At 32.7% G+C, this 14,461-nt stretch overlaps 4 protein-coding genes across 6 annotated transcripts; all 4 read left to right on the top strand.

The window, feature by feature from the left end:
* Window positions 1-1,231: 1,231 nt before the first annotated feature.
* LOC108463298 (uncharacterized) lies at window positions 1,232-3,250 on the top strand. 3 transcript variants are annotated; one of them, XM_017763250.2, is made up of 2 exons: window positions 1,232-1,700; window positions 2,545-3,250. In XM_017763250.2, exon 2 carries the CDS (start codon window positions 2,581-2,583, stop codon window positions 2,992-2,994), a length of 414 nt encoding a protein of 137 aa, XP_017618739.1. In that variant the 5' UTR covers window positions 1,232-1,700; window positions 2,545-2,580; the 3' UTR covers window positions 2,995-3,250. The 3 variants fall into 3 exon arrangements, with proteins under 3 accessions (XP_017618739.1, XP_052881109.1, XP_052881110.1); XM_053025149.1 differs by lacking the exon at window positions 1,232-1,700 and adding an exon at window positions 2,041-2,059; XM_053025150.1 differs by lacking the exon at window positions 1,232-1,700 and adding an exon at window positions 2,063-2,081.
* A 577-nt stretch (window positions 3,251-3,827) lies between these two features.
* Window positions 3,828-6,299, top strand: LOC108461916 (outer envelope pore protein 16-3, chloroplastic/mitochondrial). Its single transcript, XM_017761903.2, has 3 exons — window positions 3,828-3,980; window positions 4,810-5,150; window positions 5,878-6,299. The coding sequence occupies exons 2-3, from the start codon at window positions 4,814-4,816 to the stop codon at window positions 6,021-6,023; spliced, it is 483 nt and encodes a 160-aa protein (XP_017617392.1). The 5' UTR covers window positions 3,828-3,980; window positions 4,810-4,813; the 3' UTR covers window positions 6,024-6,299.
* A 2,250-nt stretch (window positions 6,300-8,549) lies between these two features.
* LOC108465426 (rhodanese-like domain-containing protein 9, chloroplastic) lies at window positions 8,550-10,662 on the top strand. The gene is made up of 5 exons (XM_017765753.2): window positions 8,550-8,921; window positions 9,415-9,653; window positions 9,747-9,897; window positions 10,113-10,198; window positions 10,287-10,662. The coding sequence occupies exons 1-5, from the start codon at window positions 8,872-8,874 to the stop codon at window positions 10,460-10,462; spliced, it is 702 nt and encodes a 233-aa protein (XP_017621242.1). The 5' UTR covers window positions 8,550-8,871; the 3' UTR covers window positions 10,463-10,662.
* A 706-nt stretch (window positions 10,663-11,368) lies between these two features.
* LOC108467280 (zinc finger CCCH domain-containing protein 14) lies at window positions 11,369-13,736 on the top strand. The gene is made up of 3 exons (XM_017767879.2): window positions 11,369-11,677; window positions 11,893-11,953; window positions 12,668-13,736. Exons 1-3 carry the CDS (start codon window positions 11,605-11,607, stop codon window positions 13,419-13,421), a joined length of 888 nt encoding a protein of 295 aa, XP_017623368.1. The 5' UTR covers window positions 11,369-11,604; the 3' UTR covers window positions 13,422-13,736.
* Window positions 13,737-14,461: the final 725 nt, after the last annotated feature.

The following is a 14,461-nucleotide window of genomic DNA, read 5'->3' as shown; positions in this document are numbered from 1 at the left end:
ATCTGTTTTAGTTTTAGCTTTGAAATTCCCCTTCAAGCCTTCAGCCAACCATGAAAAGAAACAAATAAAAAATGTAAAATGCCCGGGTAAAAATATCATAAAAGTTCTTGTATTAAGAGTTAGATTACATTTTACTCTTTCTACTAAAAAAAAAGGGTAAATTTGTCCTTGTATATTAGATCTAAAAGTAAATTGATTTTTCTTTTTAAAAATTCATCAATTTCTATTGTTAAGAATTGGTCCCTATACATCGGCATATAGCATGCCACGTGTCACATTGTTTGGTTATTTTGTGAATCATGCTAGTTTTGTAGTAGAATTAGAGTAAACTATGGGATGGGTCGGGCTAGTGCAAAAAATCAATTCCATTTTTTAAGCTTGGGCTTGACCTAAAAAATGGGTCTAAAATTTTACCAAGTCCAACCTAGATTAAAAATACAAAACTCGAGCTCGGCCCGGCTTGGCTCAGCCCAATTTTCCCATATTAATTTTTTATATTTTATATAAAAATGAATTTAAAAATATAATACTTCAAGTAGACTAAAAATATTAAAACAAATGTTTCCTAACAAATTGAAAGTACATATAAAAAATTATAATTAAATAATACTAACATAGTTACAACTTAATAAGCAAATACCTCTAAAATAGTAGCAAAATTAACAATAAAACAAGAATGATATAACATTTAAGCAGTAACAACAAAATAATAGTAATTTAATATTGAAATAACAGTAAAACAAACAACATAACAATAGTAAACAACAACAAACAACTGAATTTTTTTATGTTGAATTTGGGCTGTGCCAAGCCCATGCCAAAAAAGAATTGTTCGAGGATTGGCCCATTTTTTAAATTAGCCTAATTTTTTATTCAAGTCTATTTTTTGAGTTTATATTTTTGTCCAAATTCTCTCACTTTTCAAGTGAACTTTTGAGTTGAGATATGTGGCCTGACCCATGACCGGGTCTAAGTAGAATTGGATGAAATTTTTAATAAAAAAAGATCAGTTCATTCTTTAATCTCATGTATAGGAATTAATTTATCTATTTTTAGTAAAATTAAATATGACATCTAGAAGAAGGACCTTCATGGCAATTTTACCCAAAAAAACCCTTACTCTTCTGATATAATGGCCATTATCACCCTACACGTGTCAGTGAAAAACCTGTTGAGAGAGATGATGATGATGATCTAAAGTGTAGACAAATTGTTCTTTGACAGTGAGGACTGAAGCAATGTCTGTTAAGTTAAACCTTTTTTCTACTTTAGTTTTTTACCCTACAAAATATTTTTTCTAACTCTAGAACTAGAACTAGAACTAGAAAACAACCCTTCTAAGGCACACCCAAGAAATATACAATACATATCATTTTAACACTTTTTTCTCTTCATCTATTACCCTTCTTCCTTCTCTACATTTTCTCTTTCTCAACTCCATGGCTTAGAGCTCTGCTTAAAACCCATTGTGCCTTTGCTCATCTCTCCTTTTAACTGATCTGGGTTTTCTTTATTTCTCATTCAGATCATAGTTTTCCAAGAAAAAAAAAAACTTCTCTCTTTCTTTCTTTCTTTGCTTCACTCAACCTTTGAAAGAAATAAAAAATCCAGCTTTTCTTTTTTCTGTTATAGTAAGTTCTTGGATTGGTAAACGAGATTCTGAAAAATGGGATTTTGTTTCAAAGATGCAGAATATTGATGTATGTTTTAAGATCAGCTTCATTTTTCTTGCTTCTTTCCTTATTCATAGAGAAAAAGCTGTGTATGTAAATGTTTCTTTTATGTCGTATTGATTTATCATTTATGAGGAGTTAATGCTGTGTTTGGTGGTGAAATTATAGGAGTCATAGATGCTTTTATCTTTTAGTAATTCAGAAAATGATAAAAACTTTTGCTTTACTTAAACCTTAGATTGATCTACTGAAGATGTTATGAGTTCATATTGCAAAGTGAATAACATTGAGTTATGGATTTGGTATTGATTTGGGGGTTTCTCTATTCTTTGTTGGTTACTCAAACTTGAAGATTTGTATGGCTTTGGGGTTGTTTAGATTTTCAGGTTAAATTCAGTTTGGGATAAGGTTGATTTGTCTTGAATCTTTTTTATTTGATTTATTATAGTTCGATTCAATGATTTATGTGTTTATGAACTCTTTTATCTTTGATTTATTCCTAGAAAATGTAGGGAAAAAACAGGAATTAAAACAAGAAAATGCATTTCTTATTAATTAAAAATGGGGAAAACCTGCAGTTGGATGAACCAAATAGGAGTTTCTGTTTTGATTTAGGTGGGTTTTTACAAAGTTTCTTAGGAGAGTGAACATTATACATACATACATATTATATATATACAGACACATAAATAAGCAATTTCTTTTGTTGTAATGATGGAATGACAGCATGACTGTTTCACTTATTTAGTATTGCCTGTATGTATATAAACTGATGACCTGCTATATGTATTTTGCTTAATCTTTAATTGGTTAATCTTTTCTTACTTAATGTGGATTATTTTGGCCTGAATCCATCTTTTCATCTTTGCAGAAACCTTCTTTAGTTGTTTGAAATTGTTGTTTTACGATGAGAAGAGGAAGAGGAAAAGCAAAGAAGCAGAATGTTGTTTCATCTCTGGAAGATCCGGGTAGTGGTGAAGATGAAAAAATACCGGCATATAAGAGAAGAGGAAGGCCACAAAAGCAGATGAAGGATGATATCGATGAAGATGAAGCGGAGAAGGTTGAAGAAGATGGTGAAGATATAAAAGTTTCAGTTCTTACCAAAGAGATGAAAAACCAGGCTGTCACGGAGAACGGACGGAAGAGGAAAAGATCAATGCAAGCAAAAGAAAACATAGATTCAATCAAGAAAGGAAATGGCATTACGACAAAGTCAAGCACCGATGATGCAACTAAATCGGTTGGGTACCGACAAAACGGTAGCAGACGCAAAAACAAGCCTCGACGGGCTGCTGAGGCTGTTGTCGAGTGCAAGTAATGCTTGTGAGATCATGTATGGATTGAGATGTTTCTTGTTGTTACATGGTATTTGTTTTTTGGGGTTCCAAGTATTCCATTTTGATAAGTTTGCAGTACATGCTTGTAATATTCCATGGTGTCATCACAAATTTTAAAAAGAAAACTAGTGATTTTTTTTTTCTCTGAGAAAATCTTGTTATTCAGATGAGAAATTTGTCTCTCTTCAACATCTGTAAGGAACCTTGTTTTTATATCTATCTTGGTAATTTTCTTAATGGAGACCAGGTTATATGTAACATAGTAGAGAGAATGAGTGGATTTATGCAGAGTTAGAGAAAGAAGATGAAGTCTGTAAGCTCGAGAACCGGTGGAGAAATGCTTGCGTATGTGCCGAGCAGTGAGCCAAAGGGAATCTTTGTGGGTTACTTACCCCAATTTTTTACGTCAAAGGTTGTTGTTTTCAATAATGTTATTTTTTAGATTCAAACTTTCGTACTTAATAATATGTAATCATTAAATTAATAAGTCTCGTCAAATTAAATTAAAATTTTCAAGTATACTCTATAGCTTTTAAAAGTAGAGTGAGAACTCGAGTAATTAATAAAATTACATATAATATTTATTTATTTATTTTTGTTAATTTTAATAGTAATTATAGTCTAATTTAATAGTAAGTAGTTCTCTAATTATAATTCATACTATCATAATTATATTTTCATCTAATTACTTTTACATATATAAATGTAATAATTCAACTCGATAAACTTAAAAATTTAGAATTTTAATTAAAAACTAATTATTTATTAAAATACGTCAAAAAAATATATTAAAGTTAATTCATATTAATTAATATGTAACCTATCCAGACCCGAATTTATTAGAGCCGGGCGGGGCGGGTAACAGGTTTAGTAGCGCATCATCAACAAGCAAATGAATTTCTCGAAAACCTTTGTGAGCTAAACGCCCTCACTCTTTCACTTCGTCTTCTCCAATTTCCTCCGAAAGGTAATTTTTCTCCATTTTCTCTTCCTTTTCTTTTTTCTCTTCTTAATTAATTACCGCTATTTTCCTACAACTTATCGCTTTCAAGTTATTGGAGTCAGCTGCATAATCTAGGGTTTTCTTTTTATAAATCTAATCTAATCCTTTGGTTTGCTTGATTCGATCTATTCTCAATTCCTTTGTTTCCTCTTTTTTTTTCTCAATTTAATATAATTTTTTTCCGTTGGGATCTGACCGATAGTAAATTAGCATTTCAGAAATTCTTTTTTCTCATTTTCGAAATAAAAAAGATGTTTTAATTTGGTACATAGGCATTGTTGGTTCGCATCTGTGCAATTAAACTGAAAATGATTGGTTCATTGCCCTTTTTCCCTGTATTTAACGGTTTCTAACTCTTGTATATGGATGTGTTTTTATTTCAAGTTGTAAGTGTTTTTATTTCATGTTGTAAGTGCTTTTCTATATTATTATGAACATATGACAGTATGATTATGTTGATTTTATGCATTGAGTTTGTGTTGTTTTTCCGGTATTATCGAAGGTCCATTTTGAATTCTAATTTGCTTTAGATGATACGCTCGTTGTTGTGTTCCAGAAAGGATACCAAATGGTTAAAATTTGAAATTGAACTTAGAAGTCTGAGATTCTCAAGCTTGAGTCTCAGGAAAGGATGGGATTTATGGGATGGAGAGAACTACCTTCCTCTATGTAGCCCACGCCCAATCCTTGTTACTTTCCAAATGTATTTTAATTGTGTCATTTCCTTTTCCTATAATATATATGCTAGACAAAGTTCTATGGCTAAACACATTCGATATTGGTTGTTATGCAGTAAGATGGCTGTGGATCCCTCAGAGCTTCGGTATTATGAGGATGATGACACTCCAACAATGAAAACAATCAAGGGTGCAACTACTGGTTTTGTTGCTGGAACTATCTGGGGAACCGTTGTTGCTACATGGTATGATGTGCCTCGTGTTGAGAGAAGTGTTGCCATACCTGGGCTTGTAAGAACGCTAAAGATGATGGGAAATTATGGAATGACATTTGCTGCAATTGGGGGAGTCTATATTGGTGTTGAGCAACTGTTGCAGAATTATAGGATGAAGAGAGACTTTGTCAATGGTGCTGTTGGTGGTTTCGTGGCTGGGGCTTCCATTCTCGGTTTCAAAGGTATAAATTTTATTCAGAGTGCTAGTCTGGTATGCTTTGTGCGCCTCATGACTTTCTATCTGATTTTATTATTTCTTACAGCAATATTTTCTGATAATTGGCATAGCTTGGATGATTCATCTAAACTAAGTCACTGAAAACTTTAACCTTAGAAAACTTTACCTCTTCACAATTTCAAAACTTGTGATGTTTCTTAGGATCTCCTCTACCATCTAAAGAATGGTGCTAAAGTTATACTCATATATTCCAGTATTGCTTTGACTTGTTTTTGTTTGTCTTGTTGATATTTACTAAACATATTTACTTGTTATACATGTAGTGGTAGGAGTTCTGCATCTTGTGAATAGTAAAAGTTAATACTTTCTGATTTCACCTATCATTTCCCCTTTTTTTTTTTTTTTTTTTTGTACATTTCGATAGTTGCTTGCTTTGTTGTTTACATCTGTACAGTGAACTATCTGTAGAGTTGAGCAAGGCTTGACAATTTTGAGCTGAAATATGTTGTGGTAAAAATCCTTGAGTTAGGGGTCTGAGTTTGTCTTTCGAAGCAGAGGGTTGCGTAAAGGCATTACTTCATATAGTGGATCTCCATAAGTTTTTGTGCTTTTAAGGAGAATAAAATGGATTGTCGATGCCCTTTTATGGGTTTCTTGACCTATGTTAAACTTAATCTGCTTTGGCCACTTGTAATGTTCAACAAATGTATTACGTGTTATGTATTTCCTAGGGAGGAGCATCTCAACAGCTATTTCTGCCGGATCAGCACTGGCATTCACCTCTGCGGTGATTGATGCTGGAGGTCAGACTACAAGGCTGGACACAGGGAAGGAGTATTACCCATACACCACCAAGAAAAGGCCTGTTGAGTCATAAATCTTGCATGTCGCTGTTGAGAAGGCACTTCCAGTGAAATGTGAGATAATTGATCCTGTTCGATGATCTGTCTTTGTTTTTTGAAGATATAATCATACTTGCGGACTCCGTTTTGCTTTTCGCTGTTCACTTTTAAAGCGAGGATGTTGATTTGAATAAAAATGCATCGGAATTTATGGAATTCTCGATGACGAATTGTTGCATTCGTTAAATATTGGTGCCTGTTATAATGAGTATTGTTGTTAATGAAATGAAAGAGAAGATCTTCGCCATAAATCTGTTATAGCTTTAGCTAAATGTGAAATCAATTATTGCACTTGTTAAATTTAGGGTTCCATGTTGACATTGCCAAATGACATGCCATCTAGGTCCCAATGTTCACGTGCCACACCATAAATTAGTACGAATCCCGTGACTCCCGTTTATCAGTTTTACCAATTAGCTTAAAAGCAGAAGGGCATAAGCACTTCAATTCATTATGATGGGTCCAATATGCCCACTTCCTAATAGTAAAAGGACTGAATAGATATATTAACGGTCAAGCTCTTAGATACTTATCAACTACAAGTGAGATTTAAAAAATGATTGTCTCATTTATTTAATTTTTATTTTTTAAAATGCTAATTAAGGACACGTGTCAATTTATGAAGTTGAAAATTTTCACTAAAATATATCAAATAATAATTAATTTTAATACAATTAACTTATTTAATTACTAATTTTAATCTGTGATTATTTTTATACCTTTTATCTTTTCACAGCAATGGGGTTATCTCAGATCCATTTCTCATGCCATTTTAGAACTTTATGAATTTGTCTTATCAACAGTTCATTTTCATAATTAATAATTCTATAACTTATAAAAATAAGGGTTAATGTACCATTTTGTACTTAAATTTAATTTCAATGTTGAATTTGATATCTAGATCAAATGATATTGTATGTCCCAATTAATATTTTATGTATGTGTTCTAATAAAAAAATATAGATATTTTTTTATACAACGTTAGAACTACTTATAATATCTCCCCAACTTTTAAATAAGAAGATTGTTGGTATAGATTATCAATAAAGGTGGAAAAAGAGGAGAGGGGATGGTGTCGAGAAAGACCAGTTCACCCAAGTCGGGCCCGAGAGTAAAAAAAGTTGGAGAATGGAGAGGAGAAAGATGAGGGCTTAGCATCTTAAGATTTGTTGGCGGGAATGAGAGAATCTCCTTTCTATATGGTAACTTGGGATATTTATAGGAGAGGTAATGGTTTCCGAATGATCCCCTCTTCAAGAGAATACAGCTATGATACGAGCAGCTCAGTCCAATTCAAAAGTCATAATAGAGATGTAATTAGTTTCCCTCAAGACTCAATCACGAGATCCAAATCCAAGCAGCTAAAGTCAAACCTTAACTTATTTGTTTAAGACTTTATCACAAAAAACATAAAAATCAAGAAGAGTTGAAGCTTCAAACCCATATGGAGAATGTTAATAAGCTTAAGCGTTTCATTACAAGGACCCTAATCAATTCCACAAGCTTAGGCGCTTCATATTGGGTTCGGGTCCTAGTCTTAATTTTTATTATACATAAGCCCTTTATTATCTGCTATTATTTTATTATGATTTCTTTATAATTATTAAGTATTCTAAGTAATTTAAGAGTTGTATGTTAATAAAAAGTTTTGTTTAAAACTACTTATTTAGATTAAATAGAATTTTAGTATACTTTAAAGTTTTATTTGGATGTACTTAGCTAACCTATATAAAGACTTTTTCATTGTTCATTAAGCAGACAATTTGATTTTCATTAATAAAATTTTCAAGTTTGGGAGTTTGTTTCTTTGTGCAATATTTTTTTGATTAAAACTATTAATTGAGTTTGTTGAAATTTATATCTCAAAGAGTTCAATTTGGCATTTATCATTCTATCTGTCATATCCCATCGGTTTACTCGTCTATCTTTCAATTTGTTCTTTTTTATACTTTTATTTCTTATTTATTTATGATTTTATTTATTCTTAAATTTCTTCTTATTATTTTTTATTTCCTTATTACCAAATATGTTTATTTCTTCTTTTTAGATCAAATTCAAATCTTTCCTTTTTGAGTTGAATAACTTGAATTCGATTTTTCTTCCACTTCCTCCATTCATTCCGTATCAACCTGTTAATAGCAAATGGCTTAATAGAGGATCTGATTGGATGGATAGTCCCTCCCATGAAGGGGTTCGAGGCACTTGGGTAGTTGGTCACTAAATGACCATTCGGATGGTAAGTTGCTTGTGGGTATCATTAGGTAGTTCCTGTGTTGTCATGTTTCCCAATCGGAGTAGGGGTATGACAAAGATAATTATGCTTCAGTGCGTTTAAATGCATGCCCTCTTGCAAAGATAATAATATGGATGTTAATTGAGTTAAAACTCATTTAGTAAAAAAATATAAATATCAAATAGAGATAGAGAAAAAACTCAAAGAACTAAATTGATACAGAAATTTTGAATATTTGAAAAAATTCGGATACCAAAATTAACATTTACATCAAACTCAATTGCAAAAAAAAAAAAAAAAACCTTAAATTTCAAAGGAGTGGGGTGTGGGTCAATCTAAAATCATACAATGTAGTTTCAACTTTTTATATTGCTTGTTGTTCTTGGAAAGCAAAATCAAAGGAGGAAGACTCCAGAAATAATAATATCATATATCCGATTTTGATGTACACGTGGCAGAAACCCATTGCTCCTTCCAAATTTCTTGGGTCAATCTCGTGGCTATCCTCAGTTCTAAGCTGGCTCCAGTTTAACCACTCTGAAAACACGGAGAGGAGCAGCAGCAACAAAACCAAGTAGATATTTCTTTCAATGGCTGGAATTGCTACTACTTGTTATTATTTGACCCTCTCTTCTACAAGGTAAACTTATTTTCTTCTCAAATTTGCTTAATTTCGAAACCTGATATGTGGGTCTACTGTTTGGTTTCTGAGAAAATTAGAATGCTTCAATATTGAGCTTTATTTTGAGTTTGGAAAGACAAGTTTCTCGAAGAAATATACATATTGAGTGCTAAAATTGAAAATGTTCTACAGTAAAGATCACTGTGTTTACCAAGAAATGTGGGATCGGAGTGTTACAATGCATTCTACTCCATCCTACATTTGTTGTGTAAATTTTTGTTTGGATTCCTGAGAAAATGGACAAAAAAGAACGAACATGAATTTTTGAGTTTTCCTATGTCTATGGGTTAGTGATCTTAGAATGTAGTAGTTTGTTCAATGCAGTTTGATTTTGCTCTATGCATGAACATTTTTGTTGGGATATTTGTACTTAATATCACAACTACTGTAGAAATTTAAATAAAAAAGAAGATATGAACATTGGAAGTAATGAATTGAGATGAGATTTCAGCACTAGGAAAACCTGGTTGGAATTAAAGACCAACTATGGAAGAGCCACACCTATCCGGAGAAGAAACTTAAGCATTAGAGCTGAAGTCAATTTTGTAAATGCTGAAGAAGCCAAAAAACTTATAGCTGTTGAGGGTTATGCCGTTCTCGACGTCCGCGATAAATCTCAGTTCGATCGAGCTCATATCAAATCATGTTATCATGTTCCCCTTTTCATTGAAAACACAGACAATGATCCTGGTGAAGCCTCCTATATCCAATCCTTATAAACTCAGCTCATTTCTCAGTTTAAGTACTACATAACTTACATGTTGATCTGTTCTGTTTGTGCAGGCACAATTGTTAAGAGGACTTTGCACAATAACTTTTCAGGCTTATTCTTTGGGTTGCCATTTACAAAACTCAATCCTGAATTTGTACAGTCCGTGAAAAGTCAGTTTTCTCCCGAATCTAAATTGTTACTTGTATGTCAAGAGGGGCTGAGGTTAGTTCTTACTCTGCTCTGGATATGCTTGATTTGCAATCTGATTTATTAGTATACATCCGAATCTGATTCATTCTAGATCCGATTAAAGGCTATTCTGCATTGAATATACTCAACTGATGAATGGTCTGAATTTATTTCGATGCCCTTATCTTCATTTTAGCCTCAATGTGAGTAATCATTGATGGAACTGAACTTCTTTTTTCAATGTGAAGGTCTACTGCTGCTGCCAATAAATTGGAGCAAGCTGGTTTCCAGAATATAGCATGTATAACATCAGGGCTTCAAACTGTAAAACCAGGTTAAACATCAACCGCGTACTGTTGTAATGACCATGCTTGTGATGTATGCAAGGAACAAAAACATGAAATGGTTCTTGTTTTTTGCAGGTACATTTGATTCCGTAGGTAAAACTGAGTTGCAAGATGCTGGCAAAGCTGGTTTGGTGACAATTCAAGGCAAGATTTCGGCTGTGCTCGGAACTGTACTCATCTGTGCATATCTGTTTATAACTTTGTTCCCGGATCAAGCGGAGAAGCTGCTTCAGATGAGTCCTGTAAGGTAGCCCTTTGCAAGGAGCCTAAAAGTTTTGTAGTTTTCACAGTGCCAATGCCAACAAAGGAATTCTAAACATGGAGTTTCGTCATTCACACTGTATATTTTATTTTGTTAAATCATTTTCTTTTAAAGATGATTGCTCAAAAAATATTCTGAAAATTCAAGGTTGAGTATGAAAGAAATGATGGTGGTGAGATTTGTCAAAAAGTATAGGTTGTCACAAGTTGAGTTCAATAAACGAAACTGAATACAAATATTAGCTAAATAGTAAGTCGGTTTAGTCTTGTTTGATTATAAAATTCAATAAACAACTGACATAATCAAATAAACCGATCCTACAGTTGAGTTAATTTCCAAAATCAACTTAACCAAATCGATTCCATACTTACTTCAGTATTCTTTAGTTAGCTCATTTTAATTTTTCAAGGGGTCGATAATAGTTATATATATACATATATATATATATAATATAGCACTATCATTTTGTATCGTCGTTTCATTTTTTTACTTTTATACATCTAGTCATTAGTTTTTGACGTTAAATGTTAACTTGAATCTAACATATCAAAAATATTAATTATTAATCCATATTTATTAAAAAATATCACATCAGATCCAAATTGACATTTAATGCCAAAGTTAATTGGCTAGAAATACTTTAGTTCAAGGATTAAATTGAAACATTTTGAAGTAAGGGAACCAATTTGAAAATTAGTTTATAGTTTGAAGGGTATCAAGTAAAATTAACCCAAGAGGAAATGGCAGTTTGGGGCTGGACTTGAATGGATATAAAGAAAGTTAGGCTGATTTGGACCTAATCGAAGTTGGATTAGAAATAGAGCCCAAAAAGGATCTCAAAATGGCTAAGATTCTTTTGGATTGTTATGGCCGTGAATTATCAGCCCTAGCTACAGCTATTAAATATCTCTATCTTTCAACCTTTTTTCCCACTCTCTGGCTTTGTTTCTCTTCCTCATCTTCTCCCAAGCTAGGGTTACTCTTCTTCTTCCTTCTCTCTCTGGGTTTTTACATTCCTCTTTCTTGGGTTTTTAGGGTTCCTGAAACTCTTGCAGTCGTTTGATTTTTTTGTTGGTATCTTTTTCCTTTGGATATGGATCTGTGATTTTTCATTAAAAGCAAAGTTCTCAAATGGATACTCGTAAAAGAGGAAGACGTGAAGCTGGGTTCAATGCTAATGGCGGCATCAAGAAATCTAAGCCAGGTTTGCCCCACCCCTCCTTTTTTCACTCTAATAAATGGTCTTTGTTCCTGTTAATATTCACCAGCTTGTTCATGTGTTAATATAGAAGTAATTAATTATATAATTATTAGTAATTAAATTTCAATAACATCTCAAATGAAGAATTAATAACGTGTAATTTTTTGGAGGTAATTTCAATAAAAGAGAAAAAGTAATTAATTAATGTTGTGCAACAGAAATGGAATCTTTATCAACTGGTGTAGGAAGCAAATCGAAGCCTTGCACCAAATTTTTCAGGTTAAAATTCTTATACCCACCTAAATAATAAATATTGGTGTTGTTCAGTTTATATTGTACTTAAATTCTGTTTTTTTTTTAATAATTCATTTCTAATGCTTTTACTGTAAAGAATTTAACTTTATAAATTAGCTAATACTGATAGTTAAAAAATTGTGGTTTTGCTAATCAAATGTGGGGTATTGAGCTATGACAGGTACATTACTGTTGTTTGATCATAATCAAGTTAATGATTAACAGAGATCTGCTTGGTGAAAAAGGCAAATTATATCAAACATGTATCATTTGTTTCAACTTATAAACTGTACCTAAGATTGAATTAAATGGTAAAAACTTCGTACAGTTATTGAGTCCGATGGTAAGTTATAAATCGAAGTATTATGAAATTCAGGTATGATGTGTTTTTGTGAAAATTATGTCATTGGAGCTCTGTCATGTTTAATGTTGTTTTACTATTTTCTGGATGAAGGTTTTGTGGTTTGTTTTGTTGATCCGGTGATTGCAATCTCTAATAGAAAACATGACAGGGAACTAGTGTGGTCTGGTTCTTTTCGCTGTTATGCGTTTACTCTTGATATATTTATTGTGTGCTTGCACTAGCTAGGTTTCTGGCCTACTGAATTTCCGGGTTTGACATCTTATACCGGTGAAGTGTATGTATGTCATCTTCTAATGGTTTATATTTAGCTGATTCCTGTGTTGGTTTAATTGCAGTACTGCTGGTTGTCAATTTGGTGAGAGCTGCCATTTCCTGCACTATGTTCCTGGAGGTTACAATGCGGTGGCCCAGATGATGAACCTTGCACCAGCTGTTCCACCGGCTTCTAGAAATGTGACAGCAACAGCTGCAGTCCCGCATGGATCTGGCTCCCAAGTCAAAACTCGCTTATGCAACAAATTTAGTGGTCCTGAAGGTTGTAAGTACGGTGACAAATGTCATTTTGCACATGGAGAGTGGGAACTTGGCAAGCCTATTGCTCCATCTCAAGATGATCCCCGTTCCATGGCACCTCTTCCTGGTCGCATGGGCAGTCGGATGGAACCACCACCCCCATCAGGTCCTGCTGCTACATTTGGTGCTTCAGCAACTGCAAAAATTAGTGTGGATGCTTCCCTTGCAGGAGCCATCATAGGGAAAGGCGGTGTGCATTCGAAACAGATATGTCGTCAAACAGGAGCAAAGCTATCTATTCGGGAGCATGAGTCAGATCCATCACTTAGGAACATCGAGCTTGAAGGATCGTTTGAGCAAATTAAAGAAGCGAGTGCAATGGTTAGAGAACTAATCAGCAGCCTAGGTCCGGTTCCAGGTCCTGCCAAAACACCCGGTGCGCATGGTGGTCAAGGGCATCCAGGAAGCAACTACAAAACGAAGTTGTGCGACAATTTTGCAAAGGGAAGTTGCACGTTCGGAGAAAGATGTCACTTTGCACATGGTGCAGCGGAGTTGCGGAAGTCAGTAGTGTGAGGGCTTGCATTTGTTACTAGTGCATTCCAAGTAGTTAATAGCTGGAGATTCATGTAATGAAGTGTTGTATCAGATAGAGCCCTTGTTTAACATGCTAGCCGTTGAATTGCTGTCATTTTACTGTTTGAGTTTTTTACTTATTAGTCTCAGGTTTGGTATCCGCAATTTTTCAGTATCTAATGTGGTTTTGTAAGTGTTTTGATTGGTAGGCCAAATAATCTAAGTTTATGCGTTGATGTCCTTTCTTTTTTATTTCTTTTACTAGACAATTCCATTTCATTAAGGAAATACTTGATTTGAGTCATTTCACAGTAATCCTGTCGACTCCTACATATTCTTTCAGTAATAAATCGGTGCAATCCGTTTTGCATTTATCAAAAATTTCAAATCTATAACTTTAGTTAAAATTGAATTAATTGGTTAAATTAATTTAATTTGGTTAATTTGTCAATGACTGAACTTAGTTTAATTAGAGGTTCGGTTAATAATTTTTTAAATTTTGGCTATTGATTAATTTGATTTGAGATCGGGTAATTAACGGAATTAATTGAATTTAATAATTAATATTATGTATTAATTATGTGTTAATTTCAAGATTTAATGTAGTGTGTTTAATTATATAGTGTTTAAAAATATAAAATTTCGATTAACTTTCAAAACAAAAATTTAGTTAATTTCAATATATTTTTATATATTTTATACTTGTTTTAATCAAAAGGCAAAAACATATAAATTTTAGACAAAAACATATAAATTTTAGTTCTTGAAACTTTTTATTTTATTTAGTTAACAGTTAAAAGATTATACAATTCACGGACCATCTAAACACCTTACTAATTGAAACATTGTCCATCGGTTAATGCATGAATAATATTGAAAATATTAAAATTTCAATTTTTACCCGTAATAAATAATAATTTTTATTGAAATTCATGAATATTTCACATTTCAAATTTGTTTAATATTATTCATTTGTAAATATTTATATATATTAAATATTTACTTTTTAATTTTTTTGATAGATCTGAAATTACAGAACA

This window comes from Gossypium arboreum, chromosome 2 (genome assembly GCF_025698485.1).
Source record: "Gossypium arboreum isolate Shixiya-1 chromosome 2, ASM2569848v2, whole genome shotgun sequence".
Classification (NCBI taxonomy): Eukaryota; Viridiplantae; Streptophyta; class Magnoliopsida; order Malvales; family Malvaceae; genus Gossypium; species Gossypium arboreum.
The sequence above is the reverse complement of the archived record's forward strand: the minus strand, read 5'-3'. Positions and strand labels throughout refer to the sequence as shown.